Raw genomic sequence first — 27948 nt, forward strand, 5'->3', positions numbered from 1 at the left:
GAGTGAGAGAGAGGTCAGAGTGAGAGAGGTCAGAGTGAGAGAGAGGTCAGGGTGAGAGAGAGGTCAGAGTGAGAGAGAGGTCAGAGTGAGAGAGAGGTCAGAGTGAGAGAGAGGTCAGAGTGAGAGAGAGGTCAGAGTGAGAGAGAGGTCAGAGTGAGAGAGAGGTCAGAGTGAGAGAGAGGTCAGAGTGAGAGAGAGGTCAGAGTGAGAGAGAGGTCAGAGTGAGAGAGAGGTCAGAGTGAGAGAGAGGTCAGAGTGAGAGAGAGGTCAGAGTGAGAGAGAGGTCAGAGTGAGAGAGAGGTCAGAGTGAGAGAGAGGTCAGAGTGAGAGAGAGGCCAGAGTGAGAGAGAGGTCAGAGTGAGAGAGAGGTCAGAGTGAGAGAGAGGTCAGAGTGAGAGAGAGGTCAGAGTGAGAGAGAGGTCAGAGTGAGAGAGAGGTCAGAGTGAGAGAGAGGTCAGAGTGAGAGAGAGGTCAGAGTGAGAGAGAGGTCAGAGTGAGAGAGAGGTCAGAGTGAGAGAGAGAGAGAGAGAGGTCAGAGTGAGAGAGAGAGAGAGAGAGGTCAGAGTGAGAGAGAGAGAGAGGTCAGAGAGAGAGAGAGAGAGAGAAAAAGAGAGAGAGAGAGAGGTCAGAGAGAGAGAGAGAGAGAGAGAGAGGTCAGAGAGAGAGAGAGAGAGAGAGAGAGGTCAGAGAGAGAGAGAGAGAGAGAGAGGTCAGAGAGAGAGAGAGAGAGAGGTGAGAGAGAGAGGTCAGAGAGAGAGAGAGAGAGAGAGAGAGAGAGAGCGGGAGCGGTCAGAGAGAGAGAGGTCAGAGAGAGAGAGGTCAGAGAGAAAGGTGAGAGAGGTGAGAGAGGAGAGAGAGAGAGAGAGAGGATATATATATAGAGAGAGAGAGAGAGGATATATAGAGAGAGAGAGAGGTTATAGAGAGAGAGAGAGAGAGGTTATAGAGAGAGAGAGAGAGAGAGAGAGCGGGAGCGGTCAGAGAGAGAGAGGTCAGAGAGAGAGAGGTCAGAGAGAAAGGTGAGAGAGAGGTGAGAGAGGTGAGAGAGAGAGAGAGGATATATATAGAGAGAGAGAGGATATATCGAGAGAGAGAGAGAGGTTATATAGAGAGAGAGAGAGAGGTTATAGAGAGAGAGAGAGAGAGAGAGAGCGGGAGCGGTCAGAGAGAGAGAGGTCAGAGAGAGAGAGGTCAGAGAGAAAGGTGAGAGAGAGGTGAGAGAGGTGAGAGAGAGAGAGAGAGGATATATATAGAGAGAGAGAGGTTATAGAGAGAGAGAGAGAGAGGTTATAGAGAGAGAGAGAGAGAGGTTATAGAGAGAGAGAGAATGGTTATAGAGAGAGAGAGAGAGAGGTCAGAGAGAGAGAGAGAGAGAGAGAGAGCGGGAGCGGTCAGAGAGAGAGAGGTCAGAGAGAGAGAGGTCAGAGAGAGAGAGGTCAGAGAGAAAGGTGAGAGAGAGGAGAGAGAGGTGAGAGAGGTGAGAGAGAGAGAGAGAGAGAGAGGATATATATAGAGAGAGAGAGGATATATCGAGAGAGAGAGAGAGGTTATAGAGAGAGAGAGAGAGAGGTTATAGAGAGAGAGAGAGAGAGGTTATAGAGAGAGAGAGAGAGAGGTTATAGAGAGAGGGCGAGGTTATAGAGAGATAGAGAGAGATAGAGAGAGATAGAGAGCGGTCAGAGAGAGAGAGAGAGAGAGAGAGAGGTCAGAGAGAGAGAGAGAGAGAGAGAGCGAGGCGTCGGCGGCAGAGAGAGAGAGAGAGATCAGAGAGAGAGAGAGAGAGTGAGGCGTCGGCGGCAGAGAGAAAGGGCGAAGCCGTGTCGGCGAGGGCGAGGCGTCGGCGAGGTGTCAGAGGGCGAGAGAGAGAGAGAGAGAGAGAGAGTGCGCGGTGGGGCAGAGAGGGAAAGAAAGAGCGGAGAGGGAGCGGTAGAGAGGGAGCGAGAGCAGAGAGGGAGGGAGGGAGCGAGGAAGGGAGGGAGCGAGAGGGAGAGAGGAGAGAGGAGAGAGGGAGCGAGAGGGAGAGAGGGAGCGAGAGGGAGAGAGAGCGAGGGAGCGCGCGATGTCGGCGAGCGGGCGCGGGAGCGGAAAGGGAGAGCGCGAGAGATATGTCGGAGAGAGAGAGAGAGAGAGAGAGATGCGGAAATATGTCGGAGAGAGAGAGAGAGAATGTCGAAGAGAGAGCATCGTCGAGAGAGGGAGAGAGAGCGCGACGTCGAGAGAGGTGGAGAGGGAGCGCAAGCGCGACGTCGGGAGAGGGGGAGAGGGCGGGAGCGAGAGCGATGTCGAGAGGGAGCGCGCGAGAGCGGGGAGGGAGCGCGCGGAGAGAGCGAGGGAGAGAGAAAGCGGTCGGGGAGAGAGAGAGAGAGAGAGGTCGGATAGAAAGCGGCCGGACAGAGAAAGGAAGAGAGAGAGAGAGAGAGAAAAAGAGACAGAGATCGGAAAGCGGGCGAGAGATCGAATAGAGAGGTTCAGCGAGGGGGGGGGAGGGGGGAGGGGAGGGGGGGGGAGGGGGGAGGGGAGGGGAGGGGAGGGGGGAGGGGAGGGGAGGGGGGAGGGGAGGGGGGAGGGGAGGGGAGGGGGGAGGGGAGGGGAGGGGGGAGGGGAGGGGAGGGGAGGGGCGCGAGAGGGGCCGGGGGGCGCGTGAGAGGGGCCGGGGCGCGCGAGAGGGGCCGGGGGGCGCGCGAGAGGGGCCGGGGGGGGCGCGCGAGAGGGGCCGGGGGGGCGCGCGAGAGAGGGGCCGGGGGGGACGCGCGCGAGAGGGGCCGGGGGGGGCGCGCGAGAGGGGCCGGGGGGCGCGCGAGAGAGGGGCCGGGGGGGGCGAGTGGGTGAAGATCGGAGCGGAGCGAGGGTGGAGATCGGAGAGAGGTCAGGAACTCGATGGGGCGGGTCGAAAAGAATATGGAGAGCACAATCGGGATCGAGAAGAATGTGTTGCAGGTCTAAAGGCTGTGGGTTGTTAGCGAGAACGTGATCCAGATGCTAAGACTGGATGAAATCCAGAAGTCACGACACTTTCACTATTCACTTCATCCCCAATAAACCTCTTAACAATCCGTGACCCACACAGGATGACACATCTATGGTGGGGGTGAAAGGTCATATGCTTGTTATGGGGGGCGGGGGGGGGGTCATGAACCCGTGGGGGTGGAACTTGGGGTGGTGGTCAGGAAATCGAGGGATGGTGGGGGCGGGGGCGCGCGTGGGAAGGAGGTCAGGAACTTGGGCGGAGGTGGGAGTGAGAGAAGGTCGAAAGCCGGAGTGGGAGGGAGGCCAGGAACTTGAGCAGGGGGAGAAGGTTAGGAACTCAGGTGGGGGCGGGAGGAGTGGGGAGGGTGTGGGGGAGGTCAGGCACTTAGGCGAAGGGGTGAGTAGGTCAGGAACTTGGGCTGGGGTGAGGAGGTCACGAACTTCGGGGGGCTGTGTGCAGGAAGGAACTTGTTTGTTGGGTGGGATATTTAACCCGTGAGAGTGAGTCCTGTCTGTTGAAATTGAGCACTGTTCGGTCTGGAGTTGGCAGTCAGAATAGCTTGAATTACACTTTGCAAAGTCCCTGTTTAAGCAGGCTGGGCAGTTCTAATTACACATTCCAGAGAAACTGTTGGTGTGTCTTATCCTCCAAGGGGGCCAATCAGCAATCAGGACTTGGGATCAAGGGGACCCAATCAGACTGGATTTAATGCAACCTCGAGTTGTTACCAACCTTTCTTCAAAATGGTGGATATTAACAAAGACCAGAGATTAAAGTAGCCAATATCTTTATTTCTAATTAAATAGTACGATGAATGGGTTAATTACCCTTAATTAAAGACAAGGAAATAAAACAATTTGACCATTTAAGGAAATGGGCACGAGTTCTAAAATTCAGGAATTAGGGCAGGGTAAATTAAACAAATGTTTTGACTTCACCTCAATTGAATTGTGTTTGAAGTGAAAGCATGTTAAGGAATGCTCCATTTGCCAAGAACTGAAAGCAATTCATTATGTTCTGAAGGAAGGGGCATGCTTGTTTGGATTATAGTAACATATCCATCAAAACAAAATCTAAACAATCTCTCCACCCTCCCCCCACCCCAAGTAGTACTGATTTTTCATCATTCTAATTTATTTATAAAACCACATTTACTCACCAAAATCACTCTTGCAGTTCATCCAACCAATCCAATCAACAGATACTAGGGCTAGAAGTCCTGAACCAACAAAGGAGCCAACGCCAGTAAAGAAGAAGAATAAACCCATGATAGCACTTTGCATAGATTTGGGCGCAGCTGAGTAGGCAAACTCCAGACCTGAAAAGCCATAAAATAAAGAGCACATTTTTAGGTGCAATTTAACAATTCCGGCAATGAGTGAGGAGCTGGATATAGATTAATCTTTGGTGTGCTGAAATTACTTTCCAGCTTTGAATAAAATTGCATGCAGCACATCTTTCATTAAATATAATACATTCACAAAAGAATTCTGCAATTTTCTACTTTTTTTTTTAAAAAAGAGAAAACCAATTACATTTTAATTCTGAAATATATTCTTATTACAGAATATTTTTAATATCGGTGCAATAAAATACCTCAATTTCTGATCTTTGTTTCACATCAAAGCTAAAATGTTAGCGTAGATCTAACCTTACAAGAAGCAGTGCAAGACTCTCTGGCATGGTAGTCTCACATCACTTGGGTTTGACAACACATGGAGTAATTACAGTGCAATGTCAAATGGGGTTTAATCGTGCCAGAGAGGTCTCTTGGACTCGAGACAATTTAAAAAATCTATCTGTAATTAAATGAAAATAAACTTAAACCAAATGGACCTCTCCTGGGCAGAAGAATCTGAATTCCAGCCGTACAGGTGCGAGGTAGTGTAAATGGGGTACTGCCTGGCAGGAATGGACACTGCAGTTACGCGCTTGAGATTGATAGCTGCAGTGTGAACATAGGGCACAAAATTCGCCACCATTTAGCTCCATTTTTTGAGCGAACAGTGTTTTTTGGAGCTAACTTAGGGCTCAATTTTCCCCAATACTGTTTTTTGGCTTGGTGCCAGAATTACCCCCGTTTTTTCTGGCCCCAACTACTCCAAAAAAATAAGTACTAAGTTTCCCGTTCTATTTTTTGAACTTGGCGCCGCGCAGCTTATCCTGTAGCTTCGGGGGGTGGGGGGGGGGAGGGTGAAGCCTAATGTCTGCATCAAGAAAACCTTGCACCTCCCTTCTGCGCATGTGCGGGGGAAAAAAAAGGAAATTTTTGACATGATTGCTATGGGTGTGCATGCACAGTACAGCTCCCGGTCTGCATTCGGCCATTTTTAAAGAGCCAGTTGTGCGTGAGAACTTTAATTCTTATTGGAAAAATCGGAGCTGGAATACAAGATGTAACGCGGCTCAAGGACCAAGAATTTTTTACAGGATGAAGTGGAGGCACTAGTTACAGTGATTGAGGCCAGATGGCAGGAGCTGGACACCAGCAGAGGTCACATAAAAGTTTCACCAAAAGAAATGAAGAAACATTGGAACCAACTTGCACAAGATTACTGTGCAATGGTGACCTCCCAGAAATCTGGAGGCCAGTGCAAAAAGAAGTGGCAGGACCTTGGTCAAGTAGTTATGTAAGTAATATTTTCATTTATTCAATGGAATTGCAATTGTAAATGTGATCAGCTGAATATGTCCCACCCAGCAGAAAGACACCCTCTCTAAAAAGTTATATTTTCATCTTTGCAGACAAAAGTGGCACACATCAAACGAGAAAGAACTCGAACAGGAGGAGGCCCGGCAAATCTGCACCCACTGACACCCTTGGAGGAGAGTGTCACTGCTTTAATGGGTCCTGCTAAGAGAAAGGCAACCACCACTGCACAAGCTGGGCCCACACTTGACGGAGAGGGCAAGTCCTGCAAATTCCACAGTCTGGCTTTGCTAAATATTGTTAAGTACCGCGCGGGCTAGCCATGCTTCGGTTCATGGGTATGTCTCCGTCAGCTACGCTTCGGTTGATGCAATGTGTTATCATTCATCATGGTCCTTCAAATAAACCTGCTGCCTGTACTGTGAGTCTACTCATGCCACCCACCCTGCCTCCTCCTCTGCTGCTAACCACTTGTCTGTTCGGTTATATTTTGCAGAACTTGAGGCCAACCTTGATAATGATTATTCAGACGCGGAAAACTTGAGTATATCTTCCAATCCCACCTTCCAGGCCAAGCGCATGGGGGTGAGGGGAAGGTGATGGATGAAGCCCCCACTATTGTACTCGCTTTGGAGGAGGTGCAGGTGCCGCCCATTGAGGTGTCATCCCCTTTCCTGAGTGGTACGAGTGTTGCTGGGACATTCCATGGTTTTTCCACAATCCGAGGCGGGGGATTCCAGTGGGGTGCAGCGAGGCACACCCAGGACCCCACCGTCCGAGACTGTGGCTCCCAGTAGGATGCAGCGAGGCACACCCAGGGCCCCACCGTCCGAGACTGTGGCTCCCAGTGGGATGCAGCGAGGCACACCCAGGGCCCCACCGTCCGAGACTGTGGCTCCCAGTAGGATGCAGCAAGACACACCCAGGGCCCCACCGTCAGAGGCTGCGGGTCCCAGTGGGATGCAGTGAGCCACACCCAGGGTGAGGAGGGGAAGGAGAGCTCGACAGCGCTCTCCTGAGGTGTAGGATCTCACAGATGTGGTTCAGATGATGGTAATGAATGCGGAGAGCATTGACCTTACCCGATCACTCCTGGACACCAACAGTGGGGTGGGTGATGAGGTATTGGGACTGTCGGGAGAAGTACCACACTCTCACGAGAAATGGGAACACTGTCGGGGAACATGAGGGAGGGAATGTCTCAGGCGGCGGATACCATGTTGGTGCACGAGAGAGGGAATGTCACAGGTAGCTGAGACACTGTCGGCAAATATGAGAGAAGGAATGTTGCAGGTAGTTGACACACTGTCAGGGCACGAGGGAGGGAATGTCGGAGTTAGCTGCTGCAATAAGGGAACACGCCCAGACCTCGCACCCATTGACAGAGTCAACTGCCACTCCCACCCCAATCACCAGACCAGCCTCTGAAAGGCCCAGCGAGGCCTTCCACATTACTTACTAACCCCCTCCCCCCGCCACCCCCACATCAACAAGTGCGCATTACCCAAGATGTTCGAAGAATAAGCTTGGTCCCAACCCAAGAAATGCTGCGCCACCGCCTGCGGGCAGGGGTGGAGTCAACAAGACGAAGCACAGCGGTCAGTCTTAGAATAAGGTGGAGGAGAGATGGGTGCAGCCTTTCTTTGTTGCTATTGTTAATATTATTGTTGTTACTGTTCTCAATTTAAAAGTTTTTTGTAAGTGATGAAAGTTTAAAGGTTTGTAAGTGATGTTAAAGTTTATAAGTGACGTTAAAGTTTGTAAGTGATGTTAAAGTTTGTAAGTGATGTTAAAGTTTGTAAGTGATGTTAAAGTTTGTAAGTGATGTTAACTGAAAACTTTAAAGTTTGATACAAGAATATTTTTATTAAAGTTAAGTTAAGTACAAACAAATGTTTGTTAAACTTTTGAATAAAATATATTTTAAATTATAACTGGCTCATTTCCATTATTTGTTCATTAACACAACACAGATCCAAACAGTAAACATGATCCATTTCAGTTTGGCTTCAACCCTCCCCAGCCCCTCGGGCTTCATTTGATGCTGCTTGCTGAATAGTGCAAGGCTTCCCATGCCTTCAGTTTGGCTTCCACCCTCCTCCCCCTCTAGGCTTCTTTTCAAGCCGAGCCCGTGTCCAAGTGAGGGACCAATTCTGCTGGCCATCGCTCCGACCCTCGAGCCCGGTTTGGAGATGTTTGGTGGTGGCGTGGCACTTTTAAAAAATTCCAAAATTAAAGAATTGAATGAAACTTCCATTTTCTGTGCTTTCAGTTGGAAAAATTTAAGCTTGATGATGCATATTTGTGTGTTCTTGACTCCCTCCAAAATTTCGCCTGAAAACAATAGCGTCTTTCTGCGCTGATTTTTTGACGTGCACTGGTTTTTCTTAAGTGCCCAGAAGAGTTATTGAGATTGGTCACATAACACCGTCCTAGGAGAAATGTAAGTTGGTCAAACTTGCATAAATGTGAAAAACTGCCGCAGACATCAGGTTACGCCCCCATGACGCAATAAAAAAACTAACCTAAAAAAATCGTAACTGAGTTACACTGGTGCACAATCTTTGGGGAAACTTGGATTTTTCAAATTTAGGCCAAAAAAACCGGCACAATTCACTGGGGAAAATTGAGCCCTTACTTTTGTAAGTTTCACCAGTGGTATAACACCGTCCTTAACAGATAACTGCCATTTTTTTTTAAAAGTACAGTTTCTTTGACGTCACTCGGGGTCAAACCCACCCATAAAGCTATTTTTGTCCATTTTTGAGAGTTTCGTCAATAAGGATTTTTTTTAAAACATTTTTTTTCAAAAAAGGACAGCGCTAAGGACCACTTTTTAAAACCTTACCGTACCAAGTCGGAGTCCGATCGAAATGGGCATTAACAGGGGCTTAGGATTGATTTGTTGTGTTGATCTGTATTTATTATGTTCCTATTGAATGTAGTGATGCAATATTGAATTACTTCATTATAAAAAGAAAGATATTTTATTTTTAGGACCTAATATTTACTGTGATAAAACACTCAGCGGGCCATTTGGCCAGGGAAAAGGTCGGTCGCGGAGGGCCATTTGGCCAGGGATAGAGGCGGTTGCGGAGGGCCAGTTGGCCAGGGAAAAGGTCGGTCGCGGAGGGCCATTTGGCCAGGGATAGGGGCGGTCGCGGAGGGCCATTTGGCCAGGGAAAAGATCGGTCGCGGAGGGCCATTTGGCCAGGGAAAAGGTCGGTCGCGGAGGACCATTTGACCAGGGATAGAGGCGGTTGCGGAGGGCCAGTTGGCCAGGGAAAAGGTCGGTCGCGGAGGGCCATTTGGCCAGGGATAGGGGCGGTCGCGGAGGACCATTTGGCCAGGGAAAAGATCGGTCGCGGAGGGCCATTTGGCCAGGGAAAAGGTCGGTCGCGGAGGACCATTTGGCCAGGGATAGGGGCGGTCGCGGAGGGCCATTTGGCCAGGGAAAAGGTCGGTCGCGGAGGGCCATTTGGCCAGGGATAGGGGCGGTCGCGGAGGACCATTTGACCAGGGATAGAGGCGGTCGCGGAGGGCCAGTTGGCCAGGGAAAAGGTCGGTCGTGGAAGGCCATTTGGCCAGGGATAGGCCATTTGTGAGCTGTCGGCAGAGTCGGGCAGCTCGGACGGGGAGTTCACCATCAAAACACTCCCAGGGCAGGTACAGAATGGGTTAGCTCCCTCAGAGTAAAGCTCCCTCTACACAATTATATAAAAGCAGCCCTCAGCCCACATTTTCTTCCTCCCACGCCCGGGAACTGGAGAGACAGCTCCTTCCCTTCCATTGTGCTTCGCGTTACCCTGGAAACCTAAATGCTTGGGCATGCGCAGAACGGACCTCACTTTTGCAGCGCAAAAAATGAGCTCCACCCTCAAAACCAGGTGTTTCTGCGCTGCGCCAAAATAAAAACTAATTTTGGCGAAACTTCGGATGTTTTTTGGGGCGTTATTTCAGACAAAAAAAAAAAGAGCTATTGATCTGAAATAACGCCAAAATACGACAATGTGGAATTTTGGACCTATAGTATTAGAAGTGTAGGCTTAGATAATACATCCTTTAGGATTTTAGCTACCAAAGTCCAGAATTTGCTGAAAGTTTTAAAAATACAACTTAAAACACAAAAAGTTTGATAGAATTTAGATTATTTTAATCCATCACACCTTGTAATAGATATGGTTCACAACCTAACCCTAGAGCTAATGCTCAGGATTTATTGCACTGCAATGCTGTTCCTTAGCATTCAGCACTGCTATGTTGTTAATGGAAACAATGGTACTATATGTGACTGTGAAAGAGATCCACTATATAGCCATTTTGAATCTTAGTGGTGATCTGAACTATGGGCCTGGACTCTTTATCTAGATATATCAATAGAAAATAATTGCTGTTCTCAAATCATACAGATATGTGCTACAACTGATTTTGCATTAGGAATTAATTGTAAACAAACCAGTTCCTGATGGAAAAGTATCCATAATGTTCTATATTTAAAAATGTGCCTGTAGCCTAATAAATTACCATATCTTATTTAGGATAGGGCAGAATTTCCCAAACGAGATCATCAGGGAGGCATAAGGAATGAGGTATGGGATAAAAGCAATGTGCCAAAGCCCCCCCCCCCACCGCCGCCCCCCCTCACCGCCTCCTCCAGCAGCATGTCCCCAATGTGGTCGAAAGGGAGGAGCAAAGGGTTGAAGTTGCATTCAGTAAGGTGACTAATTAGTGTTTATCCACCAATTAGTTTGACGATCAAACAGATTAAAATATTTACTGAATGATTCGACCATCCCTAGCTGGTGGAGCTTCCATGTTAAAATGAGATGTGTTCATTATCAGTAACATGCTAAACTTGCACAGTACCAGTGTCAGCTCATTCTTATTCAGATTACTTTTTGAACAATACAAGTGCCAATTGCCAAACAAATGAACTAAAGATCAAAACTGGTTTCACTATTTGTTTTATTATGACTAAATGTAATAAGTCATGAACCAAGCATGAATGGAATACATAGCAAAGTAACAAGTTCATTGATTGAGAGAGATAAGAATGGATGATTCAGTGGGTTACACACTGCTCACTTCAGGTATATGGGTTCAAATCCCAGACTGGTGGATGGGTGTAAGGCGTTAAATGAATTTGGACAGACTCAATACAATTCCTAGCGGGCATAAGTCCAACATAGAACTGACATTCAAGTTGCAATTTTCTTTAGAGAAGCTGCAGGACGGTTGGAATGTGCAATGCCAAAATGTCACCCTGGTTCAGCACAGGAAGCTCTTCTGCGGTTAGAATGGATGCAGATTAGTTGCTTTTTCTAATTAACTTGGGAGTGCTTTATCCGGACACGGTGTGCCTGAAGCAGAAAGTGTTACCCACTCATGAGGAAAAATACTTAAGTAAGTTTATTGGTTAATCACCTGCTTTTCTACTTAATACACATTGAAAATCTTTTAATTAATTGTAGCCTGGAAATTACTGATGGTACAAGACTTTGAAAATACTGTTTCTTAGAAAGAGGTAGGGAAATTGATGGGATTGAAGGCCGATAAATCCCCAGGGCCTGATGGACTGCATCCCAGAGTACTTAAGGAGGTGGCCTTGGAAATAGTGGATGCGTTGACAGTCATTTTCCAACATTCCATTGACTCTGGATCAGTTCCTATGGAGTGGAGGGTAGCCAATGTAACCCCACTTTTTAAAAAAGGAGGGAGAGAGAAAACAGGGAATTATAGACCGGTCAGCCTGACATCGGTAGTGGGTAAAATGATGGAATCAATTATTAAGGATGTCATAGCAGTGCATTTGGAAAGAGGTGACATGATAGGTCCAAGTCAGCATGGATTTGTGAAAGGGAAATCATGCTTGACAAATCTTCTGGAATTTTTTGAGGATGTTTCCAGTAGAGTGGACAAGGGAGAACCAGTTGATGTGGTATATTTGGACTTTCAGAAGGCGTTCGACAAGGTCCCACACAAGAGATTGATGTGCAAAGTTAGAGCACATGGGATTGGGGGTAGTGTACTGACATGGATTGAGAACTGGTTGTCAGACAGGAAGCAAAGAGTAGGAGTAAATGGGTACTTTTCAGAATGGCAGGCAGTGACTAGTGGGGTACCGCAAGGTTCTGTGCTGGGGCCCCAGCTGTTTACACTGTACATTAATGATTTAGATGAGGGGATTAAATGTAGTATCTCCAAATTTGCGGATGACACTAAGTTGAGTGGCAGTGTGAGCTGCGAGGAGGATGCTGTGAGGCTGCAGAGCGACTTGGATAGGTTAGGTGAGTGGGCAAATGCATGGCAGATGAAGTATAATGTGGATAAATGTGAGGTTATCCACTTTGGTGGTAAAAACAGAGAGACAGACTATTATCTGAATGGTGACAGATTAGGAAAAGGGGAGGTGCAAAGAGACCTGGGTGTCATGGTACATCAGTCATTGAAGGTTGGCATGCAGGTGCAGCAGGCGGTTAAGAAAGCAAATGGCATGTTGGCCTTCATAGCAAGGGGATTTGAGTACAGGGGCAGGGAGGTGTTGCTACAGTTGTACAGGGCATTGGTGAGGCCACACCTGGAGTATTGTGTACAGTTTTGGTCTCCTAACCTGAGGAAGGACATTCTTGCTATTGAGGGAGTGCAGCGAAGGTTCACCAGACTGATTCCCGGGATGGCGGGACTGACCTATCAAGAAAGACTGGATCAACTGGGCTTGTATTCACTGGAGTTCAGAAGAATGAGAGGGGACCTCATAGAAACATATAAAATTCTGACGGGGTTAGACAGGTTAGATGCAGGAAGAATGTTCCCAATGTTGGGGAAGTCCAGAACCAGGGGTCACAGTCTAAGGATAAGGGGTAAGCCATTTAGGACCGAGATGCGGAGGAACTTCTTCACCCAGAGAGTGGTGAACCTGTGGAATTCTCTACCACAGAAAGTTGTTGAGGCCAATTCACTAAATATATTCAAAAAGGAGTTAGATGAGGTCCTTACTGCTAGGGGGATCAAGGGGTATGGTGAGAAAGCAGGAATGGGGTACTGAAGTTGAATGTTCAGCCATGAACTCATTGAATGGCGGTGCAGGCTAGAAGGGCCGAATGGCCTACTCCTGCACCTATTTTCTATGTTTCTATGTGTGCGCAAGGTATGAATCTATGGGGCCGGGGTGGGGGAGGGGGGGGGGGAGAAACATTCAGCAAAAACATTTGTGAGCTTCTAACATAGAGCGTTGTAGAAAGTGACATTGGGCAGGAAGATTTGCAGATTGAATCTCCAAATTCCTCATGCTCTTCCCCTTTTACAATTAATGTCTCAGTTGCACTCACGAACAAGCAGACTGGCATCTAATTATTTAGATTACTTACTAAGAAATGCATACCTTTTGACTTTCAAAATGGTACAGGTTATGGTGCTTTTAGGAACATAAGAACAGGAGTTGGCCACTCAGCCCCTTGAGCCTGTTCCACCATTCAATTAGATCACGGCTGATCTATATCCCAACTCCATCTATCCGCTTTGGTTCCATGACCCTCAATACCCTTGTCTAACAAAGGTCTCATCATCCCAGTTTTGACATTTTCAATTGGCCTAGCATCAACAACTTTTTGAGGGGCAGAGTTCCAGATTTCCACTACTCTTTGTGTGAAGATGTGCTTCCCGACATCACCCCTGAACAGCATAGCTCAAATTTTAAGGTTATGTTCTCTTGTTCTGGACTCTCCAACCTGAGGAAATAGATCTATCTTTCTTATGTCTAAGGTGGATGATCTCACACTTTCCCACATTGAACTCCATCTGCCATAGATTTACCCACTGATTTGGACAATTTTCAATCCTAATTTTTCATAATTTTCTATTGTATAATGAGAAAGAATTGCAATGTGGTGGCATTAATTCAAATGGTTTAGTGTATGAGATATAATTAGTATAAAGATGTATGACATCGTAAAACAACAAAGGCAACAACTTCCAGCTCCACAATATGGCCAGTAGCTAATTATTGTTCTTATTTAATTTTATAGATTACTCTAACATTAAAACTAAAGTGCAATAATTGAAGATATGCAACCTCAGCAGGCAAATGGTGAATGCAAGATAATACACGACATTTATTTATCAAAACCAACACCAGCTTTCCAACGCATATTATGCTACCTGAGGATTTCCAGCACTTTCTGTTTTTACTGCAAATTTAGCACTTGCCATCAAAAGGGGTAGTTTGTTTTTGTTTTTAAAGATTAAGGCTCCAAAATTCAAATTGGGGTAAAAGCATCAGTGGCTCTCCGATTTGGGAACCAGAAAATGGGGTGGAACTCAGTTCCACCACGATTCCCTTTCACCTCAAGGAGAAATTCTGGTGGAGCTTGGCAGAGGCAAATCTACTGCCTGCCCCTCCATCCCAGGGAGGCTTGTCTGGAAAGTGTCCAAGCTTTCCTGCAAATTCTGTTCAGTATGTCCTTTAAGAGCCGCAGCAGAACTGATGCCAGATGAGCACTGGCATGTCCTGCTGAGGCTGCAGGAAAGGCCCCTAAACTCTGCCACCCAAAAGGGATCGATTACCTTAAATAAATAAAAAATGCTCCACTGGTTCCATTGGGAAATGAAGGTGTGGACAGTTCACCCGTGGCCTTTGCAAGATGCCATTTCAACTTAGTTCCAGGTGGCTGCCAATTGAGGTGCCCTTAATGACACAATGTGCCTGCATGGGTATGCAAATGAACCCGTTAGCCTCATAATTTGGGATGTGGTCTGACCCAATCTGATGAGGTTGTGGAGGAGCAGGCTGATCGAAATTTCAGAGACCATATGGTTAACGCATATCGGCTTTAACAAAGTTTGAGAAAGTCATAAAAGTATACAATTGATTTCACTAAAGTCAGCAGAGCCTTATTCATAGGCCCGGCCATTTATGAAACCCTAGCTGTAAAATTTTGCATAATATCATTATTTATTTTGGTTTCTCCAGATATCCGTGTTGACCACTCACCCATTTGCAAATAATCAGGGTTTTGTGTGGCATTATACTCAACTTTTTCAGTGGATTTTGCAGCTTGACTATACTTATTTAAAATGCATCATAAAAATTGTTTTTAGACATATATTCTCCATACTAAAATTATAATTCAAAGTTAGTTACAGAAACATGAAGATTGCAATTTGAATTCCTGCCAATATGCAAGCTTTAAAAAAGTGGAAAATGAGCAGATTATGAATCCAGTGCCAAAATTAGCTTTTACATGGGGGGAGGGGGGGGGCAAGGAGAGGAGAGAGCACACAGCTTGCACTGCAAATACCAAGTAATTTCACGATGAAAGTGTTATATTACTTAGTAAAATAATAAAGATACGGAGCAGCAGCTTCTTTAGCAAAAATAATGGTGCTGGCTGTAAAAATCAACGTTACTACAGTTGGATAAAAAGGTCTTTAGGTAAGGGTGACAGGCAATAAACAAAATGGCATAAGCTAGCAGACAAATGTAGCACTGTTTAGAAGTAGGTTAAATTTATTGCTATTTATTCAGCTTATATATTCAGCATTATTAATGTAATTTAGAAGTACTGCATTTTATGTGATAGAACTGCAAGTTCCTTAAACATAAACATATAGTTTTTAGTGATAAAAAAAACATTATTATTCGTTCTGTCTCGCTGATTTTCTTATAATACAAGCCCACAAATGATTATTGCTAGTTAGTTTACCTTCTAACCCACAATCGCACCTTAGTCAAGTTCTCTCATCAGACTATGATTGGGTTCCCTAGGCCCATTGCAACCCACCCTGACTGGATGCAAAGGAACCCTTCAGAGAGAGGATTGGTTACATCTCTGACACAGAAATAAATCTTTAGGATTACATGACTCAATTGGCTGAAAATAATAAGTCTTTGAAGCTACTTTTCATGTGATGCAAGCTCAATTTTTTGGAAGTTGTTATGGACGGTGGGATCCAGAAGATGCAGCAAGAAAGGCAAGTGAATAGGTATATTCAATAGAAATTAAAATAATGGAAATAGAATAGAGCATGGCGAAAGAAAGGAGAGAATAGAGGTGTTCAAAATATTCATTGAAAGTTATTTTCCTGTTTATTTGTATTGGTTATTACAGTAATAAAAAGATTCCCTTCACATTCAAGTAGCTTTAATACTGTATTGGAGTTCTTTTCTTTAAAAAAAAATATTTATTCATTCATGGGATGTGGAAGTCGCTGGTAAGGACAACATTATTGTCCATCCCTAATTGCCCTTCAGAAGGTGGTAGCGAGCTGTCTTCTTGAACTGCGTGGAGGCCCCGACCTGCATGAGGACACCAGCGGCAGGGTCGGGGCCATAAAAGGAGCGGAGGTAAGCAGCCCAGGAGCAGCGTGGAGGCCACTTCAGGGGGCAGCACAAGCTGGTGTAGGAGGGCGACAGCAGCAATGAGTGACGACATCAAGGTCTAAATCGATGATTGGAGCGTGGGCAGATACCGCAGAAGCAGCGAGGTCGGGGCGAAGGAACGGCAAGAGACTGTGGAGGGATGTAATCGGGGCCCAGGGAGGCGTGAGTTCGGGGCCAGGAGCCCGAGGCAGCACGGGCCAGCCCACACTGCGGTATGTGTGTGCACTAGGTCCGAGCAGCAGAGCTGGTCTCCAGTTGTCTTGGGTAATCCTTGCCACTGGACCAAGACCATGTGGTAGCTGGTGTGCAACGGCCACAACACGTTAAAAAAATCCACGCCCAGGCATCTTCCACCCTTCAGGGTGTAGTTTGGGTCCTTCATTCGAAACACCTGTGAACTCATCCTTTTTTGGCATGGAAGCAAGTCATCCTCGTTTCGAGGGACCGCCTATGATGATGAAGTGCTGCAGTCTTGATGGTGAAAGTAGTCTCACAGTGTTGACTTTGTCATAGCGGTTTGGTACAACTGAGTGGCTTGCTAGGCCATTTCAGAGGGCAGTTAAGAGTCAACCACATTGCTGTGGGTCTGGAGTCATATAAGCCGCACTGGGTAAAGACGGCAGATTTCCTTCCCTAAAAGGACATTAGTGAACCAGTTCGGTTTTTAATGGCAATCTGGTAGTTTCATGGTCACCATTACTGATACTAACTTTTTAATTCCAGATTTATTTAATTAAGTGAATTTAAATTCCCCAGCTGCCATGGTGGGATTTGAACTCCCGTCTCCGGATTATTAGTCCAGGCCTCTGGATTACTAGTCCAGTAACATAACTGCTATGCTGCTTTCTGCTACAGCATTGAAGATATAATGAATGGTGTAAAATCGTGGGTGGTGTGCACCCACATTTCTGATTTGCACTGCTGTTGGGCAAGGTTCTTCACCGGCATGGTGGACTATTATATTAACTCCAATATATTCTGGGTTACAATATAATTAATATTCCCCACGAGCAAATTCTGGGCTAGCTTCATGGCTGTGAAACTATCCTAAAGAGCACATTATGAGCTTTTTACTGGGTCAATTTTAAGTGTTTCCAGAAGTTGAACTTCCTGACGAGGCAATGACTATGTATTTCTATTTTGTAATTGCATCATGCACCATTTTGTTCCAATGTGGAAAAGTCAATGGATAGCTGATTAAACTGCAAGACAGAGGAGTGCTTTAAGCTGCCTGATGTCCTCATTCTGGCAAAAGACACGTTGTAAAATTCACTATGTTCATAGATGAAGTACGCAGTGAAAATACTTGCAGTAGAATGCATGACAGATAGCTTAGGATAATAAAGCTGGTATAGCACAGTGCACATTTGATCCACAAAGTTCATTCCTCCCGAGGAGGATAAATGCTGAGGGGCTACAGCCAGAGGGGACATTTAATAAAAAAACACATTCATCAATATTTACTATAGTAGTTCTATAATTATGATATGGAAAAAATAAGAAATTAGTAACACACAGTACAAAGAGCAAAGGACAAAGAACAAAAACCCAACCGTGGGAACATAGTTACATTTCATTAAAACTATGACATATTACAGGTCACATATTTGACATTGGCTATCCACAAAGTGTTATAAAAGACCCCAGATGTATAAAGCTATGTCTGGGATGGGTAAACTGCTGGGACTTGCCATGTGTACCCTACATACCCAATGTTAACCTTGATTTCAGTAATGTCTTATTGGCTTATAAATCAATTGCACCTGATTGATATCACCACGTAGTCATTACCTAGCAGCTTCATTAAAGACAAAACAAAATGCACTCAAATGTGAAGCAAACTAAAACGTGACCCTGAAAGAATTTAAATTCATTTGGCAATGAGATAATCGAAGGGTCAACTTCCTACTTGATTGATAATGTGATGCATCAAAAAGAATCAAGTATTTGCTTGCTGTAGCTTGAATTAAAATGTTGAAGTGCCAGAGAAACAATCTAATACTACTGTGGTATGACTTTCAAAAGGCACCGAATCAGGTCCCATAGACATGATAAAAACTATATTTAATAGATGCTTTTATTATTTTTGGTGGTGGTGAAACAGATACATCATACAGAAAATAAATTGAGAATCGAAGTTGCAGATATTTGAAGTTCCATATGCAACTCCTACCTACCCACAATAGGAAGAATTATATTTTGCAAAATTCCCTTTTTACATGAAATAAAAGATATATGAACACTACAGCATTCTGAATGAGAACTAAGTGAGAGCTTGCAAAATTCTACTTCAACGTGTACTGGGTAGACAGCACAATGTTGTCACCAGGATTTCAGTCATTTCCATTGGTGGGTGGGTGAAATCTTTGAGCTATCTCTATTTGAACAGTGAAAATTTCCCAGAGGCAGTGTTACAGATTTTGGCCTTCAAATTGGTGCATAGAAAACACAGTTCAAATTATAAATCCGTAACAGTTGCTTGTATTGGTTTATGATTGATAGCATAACAGAAGTATTATCAAATAATATTTAAGAGTACAAGCACAGATCCCCTGTAACGTTGCTCACCGTAATTAGACTTGCCATTTTATAATGATAGAAATATTAAACATTGTAATTTGTGAAATAGTTTTTTTTTAAATCCAGGTCATTGTTCATAGTAAAAGTTAGAAAACGATTACATCTCTCCTCCTGTATTGATCTCCGTGCTTGTCTCCAAATTTGAAATTATTTCTGTTTTTCTCATTCTCTCCTTATGCTTCTAACACCCATGCTGACTGCCCTGAATCTTGTCCCTCTTGGACAGCAATAATGATGCATAAGAATGCAAGCAGCTCAAAGCATTTATAATTCCAGAATTTTTGCTTCCACTATAGCTGGAAGTTTATTCCATACGTTAATCATGTTTGTGTGTGTACATAAGAAATAGGAGCAGGAGTAGACTGTACGGCACCTCAATCCGGCTCACCATTCAATAAGAACATGGCTGATCTTCGACCTCAACTCCACTTTCCTACCTAATCTCCATATCCCTTGATTCCCCTAAAATCCAAAAATCAATCAATCTCAGCCTTGAATAAACTCAATGACTGAGCATCCACAGCCCTTTGGGGTAGAGAATGCCAAAAGATTCACAACCTTTTGAGTGAAGAAATTTCTCATATCAGTCCTAAATGACCATCCTCTTATCCTGAAACTATGGCCCCTAGTTCTAGACTCTCCAGCCAAGGGAAACAGCCTCTCAGCATCAACCTTGTCAATCCCCCTCAGAACCTTATATGTTTCGATGAGATCACCTCTCATTCTTCTAAATTCCAGAGAGTATTAGGACCAGAAGAATTTACCAGTAACAGTCCTAAAATGACCTATATTCCAAGTTTACTTCTATTTTTCCGATATCCTTAACAATCTTGTATACCTCTAAGATCACCTCTCTGGCTTCACCTTTCTAGTCTGAAAAGCCCAAGTTTCTCCAGCCTTTCCTCATATCTCAGACCCCTGACACTGGGGGTCAGTCTCAACTTTTCTCTGCAGTGCCTCCAGCGCTTCAATGGCTCATTTCTTAGTAACCAGAACTGGGTGCAGTATACAAGGTGTAGTCTGAGCAGTGCATTACAAAGTATGATCATTATCTCAATCTTATGTTCTGCTGCTTTGGCTATGTAGTTCTAAACTTGTCCAACCTATGCAAAGTAGCAATGAATCTACTAAGACTCCAAAGGTCTCTTTCAGAATTATATATAATTCAAAATAAAAGCAGTGCAACATAAAGAGAAATGCAGCTGAAATTATTCATAGCAGACCAAAAATAGCAATTTTAGTTATTTTCTTTTTGAACGATTGTGGAAAGCTATATTGGAATGATAAATTGCACTTTGATAATGAAGCAGATGTTATACTATTTGCTCAAGTGGCATAAGAAATTAATTACTTTTAAAGGTCTAGTATTGTGAATGTAGGAATTTTTATAAAGGCAGACTTTGTTATTTGCAATATCAGCAGGTTGATTCAATCTCATTCGCACAACATTCACAAATACTTGATCTTCATGTCTTTAGTTGATTTATAGCTTTATAGTTAAAGGACATTGGTTCATATTCAACAGCACCTTATGCACAACAAAACATCAGGATGTACAAGATGGTAATTATTTACATAACCTGAACTCTAATGATACTATTTTCCACACTTACCTGCTATACTTGCAAATATTTCACTAATCCCGATCATTACATACTGTGGAATTTGCCACCATATTGATAATGGTGCAGCATTGTACCACACATTTCCAATCTGTTGCTCAATGGTACCATTTCGTAGACTATTTAAGCGCTGATCTTCCAGAATTCCTGAGAAGAAAAAAAAAGAGTAAGCTTGTACACAAACTGGAAAACAGAATATTCAGTAACTAACATATATGCAGCCCGTTAATCCTCAAGTCTTTGGTTAAGTTCTCATTTATATCTTGTTCTAATCAAACCATTACGTTTTATGGATTTATTTTGTTTCTGAAATTTCAAATCTTCAAGACCATATGAACAGTGAAAAAGGCAAAACTACATTTAATATGAAATTCCCAATTCTAAACTATTATTCAGTTTTGCTATTTCATCTTCACAGAAATGAGTGCAATCATGATAGGCAGTCCCTCGGAATCGAGGAAGACTTGCTTCCACTCCTGAAGTGAGTTCTTTGGTGGCTGAACAGTCCAATACGAGAGCCACAGACTCTGTCACAGGTGGGACAGATAGTTATTGAGGGGAGGGGTGGGTGGGACTGGTTCGCCGCACGCTCTTTCCATTGACTGCGCTTGATTTCTGCATGCTCTCAGTGTTGAGATGTGAGGTGCTCAACGCCCTCTCGGATGCACTTCCTCCACTTAGGGCAGTCTTGGGCCAGGGACTCCCAGGTGTCAGTGGGACAATGTAGAAGCATTGAATCACCCATTATTGCCATTTACTATCTTTAATATTCTTTAAATCTGAAGTAGCTGTGGTTAGGGCATTTTACTAAACTGAATATGTGGGGAAACCACAAAGTAGAGGAGCTATTATAATGGGGAGGGGGAGCAATTTAATAGTTTGCATACAGGCAAATGAGACATTAGTTGTACCACTCATCAAAACCTTCAAGTGCTGAAATTAAACTGTCTGAGCAAAGTACAATTTATACTGTATTTACAGAAAACCCAACTAAAACCAACTGCTCAAACTGGAAAAAAAAAATCAAGATGCTAACTCAATTTCTTACATAGGAATACTGATATTTTTATTGGGAGAGCGCCAGTCAGTACTTCATGTGTTTGCACCCTATTTTACTGTTGTTCAGAAGAGAGCAGCAGTAGGACCTCTAGTGAGTTGTTAAACTGCATGCGTCGTGTGATCAAATTTTCACCATTAAAACAGCTCATTTCAGAGTTCGGCATGTAATAAGTCAACAGCAGTAAATGATATGACATTCACCATCAGAACTGACAGACTTGGAAATGGATCGCCGTTGGATCAAAATCTTGGAGCTCCCTCCTTGTAGGAGATCCTTCACCAAACGGACTGTAGCCGTTCAAGAAAGCGGCTCACCACCACCTTCTCGAGGGCAATTAGGGATGGGCAATAAATGCTGGCCTTGCCAGCGACGCCCACATCCCAAGAACAAATGTTTTAAAAACACGCTCATGGAAAATTATGATGTATGAAAAGAAATTGAAATGGAGTGGTATACAGTGGGAATTTGATAGTGATAGTTTCATTTGTTAAACGTACATGGTTTGAAGCCTGTATTTTTCATTTAAACATTTGAATATTTTCTTTATTTAAACAACAAACTTTTCAAAGTTAAGTTTTAAATTTGAGTACACATTTAGTTTAATCTCCTTTGCAATCATACACATTCAGTACAACATCTAACATTTAGGACTGATAGTAGGAAGTGCTTCTTTACACAAAAAGTGAATAGACTCCAGATAGAATAATAGAGGCGAAAACCTCTCATCATTTATGAAACATTTAGATGTTGCAATGCGGGGAATGTAGAGTTTTTCTGGATGGATTAATTAAAATCCATCCAGATCTGTAATTATCTTGAATGATTGAACAGAAAAGGTGGCCTGGTTTGTTTTTTCATACAGGGTTAAATTAAATGAAAATTATAAATTCATTTGCAAATTGCATACATAAAGTTAGAAATGATAGAAAATCTAATATTTTTATTTTGTTTGAAGTGTGCAAACATTAAGAGAAAGGTGACCAAATCAACTGAACATCCGACATTCAAAATGGGAATAAACCATTTCTAATTTATCTTTTCTCTGCAGTACAGAAAACACAAAAACTCCTCTTACCTTATTCAAATTGAAAAATAAACATGCAAGCTTTCAGTATGTTCTAACTTGCTCGAACAGCGCACCTCTTAGAATGACATTGCGGGTTTTAAAATCAAAGAATGTTGAAATGTTCTGGGGTTTAGAACGATGCTCAATGGAGAAGTTAGTCGAAATGCCACAAATCAGTTTTTATGCAGTGGAAATTAAATATTTCAGCTTTAATTCATCTTGTGGTTATGTGTAATACTTTGGTACTAAGCATTAAAATGTAAACAAATGCGGTGTGTATTAATATAAATACTTCTTAATGTCTCCATTAAACAGAACATAAAAATCATTTTTTGTAATGTCTGTAAGCTTGGAATGTTTGTAGCTCCACACTGTGGATGTGGACATATTGTGTACTGCAACTACAGAGTTAATAATAAACAGAACCAGGCATGTTCCGGAGGCTTCCGACAGAGCTGCCTGCCATGTTAGTGCTGTGTGTGCTCTGTGAATATATCACATTTGGCAGCAAGATGGGATTTTTCGGATGATTTAAAGCTGAAATTTTGTTGGTGAAGGATTCAGCCAGCCGACAGAGAGACTTTAGAAGTTTCTGTCTTTGGAAAAAGCTACAAAATCCGAGGTAAAATGTGTGAACAGCTAGAAATTAAAATGGCAGCACCCGCAGGTGTAATGGGACATTTGGGTGAATATAGACACGATCGGGAACGTTTTAAAGCATATGTGGATCGGCTAGAAATGTAGTTCACTGCAAATAACATAATCAAAGTTCCAGAGAATGCAGTCCAGAATCAGATGATATTGGAACATAAGAAAGCGGTTTTCTTATCAGAAGCTGGACCGGCATTGTATGAAACTCTAGTAAATCTGCTTGTGCCTGCCGAGCCAAAGGTCACAACGCTTAAAGAGATTTTAACGAAGCTGGAGCAGCACTATAACCCCAAACCGTTAGAAATTGCTGAAAGCTATAATTTCAGCATATGGAATCAAAAGTCTGAAGATAGTATCAGTGATTTCATTGTAGTATTAAAAAAGCTATCTATTCATTGTAATTTTGGAAACTTTCAAAAATGAGTGTTGTGGGATCGTTTTGTTTGTGGGGTGAAAAATGATGCGATCAGAAGAAAGTTATTGTCGACGGATGACTTGACTTTTGAGATTGCTTGTCAGACAACGAGGTCGATGGGCATGGCCGACAATATTCCCGAGAATTTCATAATAATTACGGTCGTCAATCAACCGAGGTAAATCGCCTGCAGGTTCAAAGGAAAAGGCGGTGGGGCCCAAAGTCTCAGAAACTGGAAATTTTAACCAAGCGTCGAAGTCGTGCTATAGTGCCTGGGACAACACATTGCTCAAAGTTGTCCATATGTGAAGGCAGAGTGTTTCTTCTGCAGAAAGACTGGGCATCTTGCGAAGGCATGCCGACTGAAGGGTAAACCAGCTCTTAAAGCTACGAGTCCAGTGTTCAAAGCTATGAATAGAAATTCCCAGAGACTACATAGAACAACAACAGGACGTGGAGATGTTAGAGTTACACGTCATCAGGAGCATGAGGTTAATGGACAGCGATTCGGAAAGTATCAAAATCCACATAGGTGTTGCGGGATTCAAGATACCAATGGAAATTGACACGGGTGCATCAGTGAGTGTAGTACCAGAGTCGCTATACCTCGACAAATTGCGTGATTTCCCATTGGAGAAATTCAAGATAGAGCTGCGAGGCTACTCTGGAGAGAAAATTCCTGTGGTAGGTCGTACTGGTGAAATACAAGGATCAATTTCAAAACTTGCCTCTAATAAGTAGTAAAAAGGAGACAAGCCTGCCTTACTAGGAAGAAATTGGTTGAGATCACTGAAGCTGGATTGGAGTGAGATTTTGCGTGTGGAAACGGATGATGTTATTAAGAAGTATCTGAAGGTGTTCTGCGAAACGGGCAGTCCGATCCAAGGCGAGTGTCAGGGTACAGAAGGACACTAGATCGGTTTACTACAAGCCACGTTCCGTACCATATGCACTCAAGGAGAAAGTTGAGCAAGAACTCAAAAGACTAGAGACTGAGAACATTATTTGTAAGATAGATCGATGTAATTGGGCTACACTCATTGTTGTTGTACCTAAGTACGATGGTAAGGTAAAATTGTGTGGTGATTATAAAGTAACCATAAACCAGGTTCTAGAGGGTAATCTCCCCAATACATTGCCGAATATAGAAGATTTGTTTACAACACTGACAGGTGGTCAGATCTTCTCAAAACTGGATCTTACGAATGCCTACTTACAGCTTGAACTAGATGAGGAGTCCAAGTCATGCTTGACTATAAATACACATCTAGGCCTATATCAATTTAATATGCTACCATATTCCACCCCTGCCATATTCCAAGGGGTGATGAACCAGATTTTGCTAGGTATTGAAGGGGAAGTATGTTATATAGATGATATACTAATTTCAGCACCAAATAGGCAAATTCATAATAACATATTGAATGAAGTCCTCAAACGGCTAGAGAAGCACAGAGTACGAGTGTCTGCTCGTAAGTGTGAGTTATTTCAAAACTCAATGGAGTACTTAGGGTACAGAGTAGACAAAGATGGTTTACATCCAACCATGGGAAAGCTGGATGCAATCAGAAATGCACCCACTCCCAGGAATGTCATTGAACTTTGTACATTCTTGGGTCTTTTGAATTATTATGGGAAGTTCCTACCAAATGTGGCTACAGTTTTACATCCACTGAATGAACTTTTGAAAAAACAGGTCCATTGGAAGTGGTCAAAATAATGTGATACAACATTCAAAGAGTGTAAAAGCAAATTGGTAGAGAGCACCATGTTAGTTCACTATGACATATCTAAGGGATTAAGCTAGCACGTGATGCCTCTCCGTATGGAGTTGGGGCAGTGATCTCTCATGTATCACAAAGTGGGGGGGAGAGACCAATTGCTTTTGCTTCACGCAGTCTCGGTGCCAGTGAGAGTAATTATTCGCAAATCGAAAGAGAAGCTTCGCCATTAATCTTTGGGGTTAAGAAGTTTCACAAATACTTGTATGGTCATAAGTTTAGGGCATCGTTACGGGCCATAAGCCCCTAACAGCAATCCTCCATCCAAAGTCCCCAGTTCCAACATTAGCTGCAGCCCAAATGCAGAGATGGGCTTTGATTTTGTCAGCATATACATATGATTTGAATACAGACGATCAGCTGATCACAGTAATGCTGATGCTATGTCTAGGTTGCCTTCCCCATCACCAGTTACACCAGATAGGGAAGAAGTGTTCTATTTTTCATACATTGATGAACTGCAAGTCACAGCTGAAGAGATTGGTAGAGCAACCAAACGTGACCCAGTGATGTCAAAGGTGTATGATTATATTGCAAATGGATGGCCAAACCAGGTATCAGACAAGGATATTCATCCATTCTTCATTCGAAGGAATGAATTATCAGTCGATAAAGATTGTATCATGTGGGGTGCAAGAGTAGTTATATCAAATAAATTCAGGTCCAAATTATTAGGAGACCTCCATGACCAGCACCTGGGAATGTGCTTGACCAAGAGTTTTGCATGCAGTTACTTATGGTGGCCAGGTCTTGATAAAGATATATAGAGTACATTGTGAGTCAGTGTACGACATGTCAATTGGTAAACAAGCAACCACCATCATCAGTACCATTACAGTCATGGCCTCCCAGGGTGTGGCAAAGGCTACATATAGATTTTGCTGAGCTAGGAGAACAATTGTTCATTGTGATTGATAGCCATTCGAAGTGGATTGAGGTGTTTCCAATGTGGAAAATAACAAGAAGTAAAACATTAGACATTTTGCGAAGATTATTTTCTTCATTTGGACTCCAAGAAATTGTTTCGGATAATGGACCACAATTTCGTTCCGAAGAATTTGCACAGTCCACGAGCAAAAATGGTGTGAAACATACCAAGGTTCCACCATACCATCCTGCTTGGAATGGTGCAGTAGAGCACACTGTACAAATTGTAAAACGTTCCCTCATAAAACAAATGTTAGATCCAAATCCAAAGAAACAACAGTTGTCATTGAATCACAAATTGGCTAATTTTTTGATTACATATCATAATACTCCTCATACAACTACTGGTAGAACACCAGCAGAATTGTTTCTCAAATGACAGCCACGAACCAGATTCTCGTTGTTAAAACCAAATTTGGCACAGTCCGCAGAAGAGACACAATTAAGACAGAAAGAGAATCATGATAGAGGTAGAGTAAGAGAGAAGTGTGAAATTAAACCAGAAGGTGAGAGTGAAGAACCATCACCATAAATGGTTAAAGTGGTTACTAGGAAGAGTAGTGAAGATACATGGTCCTCACACATATTTGTTAATGATGTTTGATAATGGACAGGTTAGGTTTGTTCATATTGATCATATTTTACCTGCAGACATGGAAGGAGTTGAAGGTGGGAATGATTCAATTATTTCTGACTCGTCAGATAGTTTTGATATACCAGTAGCAAATCCTACATCTAATCTACTAGGAACAAATCCAAGTGAAGATCAGAATTTAAGTCTGAGTCCGAGTCAGGAAAACAAAGAGCCTGAAGTTAGAATGAGTTCAAATGAAAATCAAGGAAATTCCATTGAGGAAAATATTCCTCAGGAGGAGCCTCGATGGAGTTGAGATTCAACACCATGTTTGGAAGGTACTGTTCGAGAGTGAAGGTATCCTCTTCGAAACAGAAAACAAGTGGTTAAGTTAAATTTGTAAATATGGAAAAAAAATAAGTCTATAATCCTGTGTTATGTATAAACATACAAGTTATGTATGATGTTTGTTATAATAACTTCTTCATTAAGGAGGGAGAAGTGTAATGTCTGTAAGCTTGTAATGTTTGTAGCTCCACACTGTGGATGTGGACATATTGTGTACTGCAACTACAGAGTTAATAATAAACAGAACCAAGCATGTTCCGGAGGCTTCCGACAGAGCTGCCTGCCATGTTAGAAGCTGTGTGTGATTGTGCTCTGTGAATATATCACAATTTTCAAAACATTTCCTAAAGAGGTACTTTAACCAGTGTTTTTCTTTTAAACTTGCAATATTCTATTTCTTAACTTCCCTCAAAATCTGTTAAAAATTGAATTGTTCACATGTTCCATCACAGTTATTAAAAGTCAGTTTAATTTTAATGCGTTAATTAATTTACTGATGACTAACTTCTAAATCAACTCAAGCAGTTAGAGAGCAGTGTTTAATTCTTTGAATTTTATGAGTTGTTGGGAAAGGAATGCTGCAGTTTTAATGAACTGGGTTCAAAATATGTTAGACTACTTAATTATACTCAAGTAAAGAGTAGCATGTTGCATATCCATCTTCTAAGTCACTGTTGCTCTAACAATGCAACCGTACAGTGTAGCTTTGTAAAACTGGAGAATAAACAGAGGTTAATATTTTATGGCTACAAATGGCTCTCAGGTGCTCGATTATGAAACATGCTATGTATAGCTAAACTAGACTATGTATCGTTAAGGATATCAAATGGGGAGGGGATGAGGGGGCAGACATCCACTTTTGATTGGTACATTTCCAAGCTGTTCAGTTTCAATTTCAAATTGAATGTGAACCACCAATGTAAGTGTG

General features: G+C 43.2%; 1 protein-coding gene across 1 annotated transcript in view; it reads right to left on the minus strand.

The window, feature by feature from the left end:
- Positions 1-27948, minus strand: part of slc15a4 (solute carrier family 15 member 4) — a 117440-nt gene that overhangs the window by 20082 nt on the left and 69410 nt on the right. The window contains exons 6-7 of the mRNA XM_070887775.1: positions 20190-20345; positions 4128-4286 (exon numbers count right to left, since the gene is read on the minus strand). Coding sequence (XP_070743876.1) covers positions 4128-4286; positions 20190-20345 — 315 coding nt within the window. The remainder of the gene's footprint in view (positions 1-4127; positions 4287-20189; positions 20346-27948) is intronic.

This window comes from Pristiophorus japonicus, chromosome 8 (genome assembly GCF_044704955.1).
Source record: "Pristiophorus japonicus isolate sPriJap1 chromosome 8, sPriJap1.hap1, whole genome shotgun sequence".
In the NCBI taxonomy this organism is placed as follows: Eukaryota; Metazoa; Chordata; class Chondrichthyes; family Pristiophoridae; genus Pristiophorus; species Pristiophorus japonicus.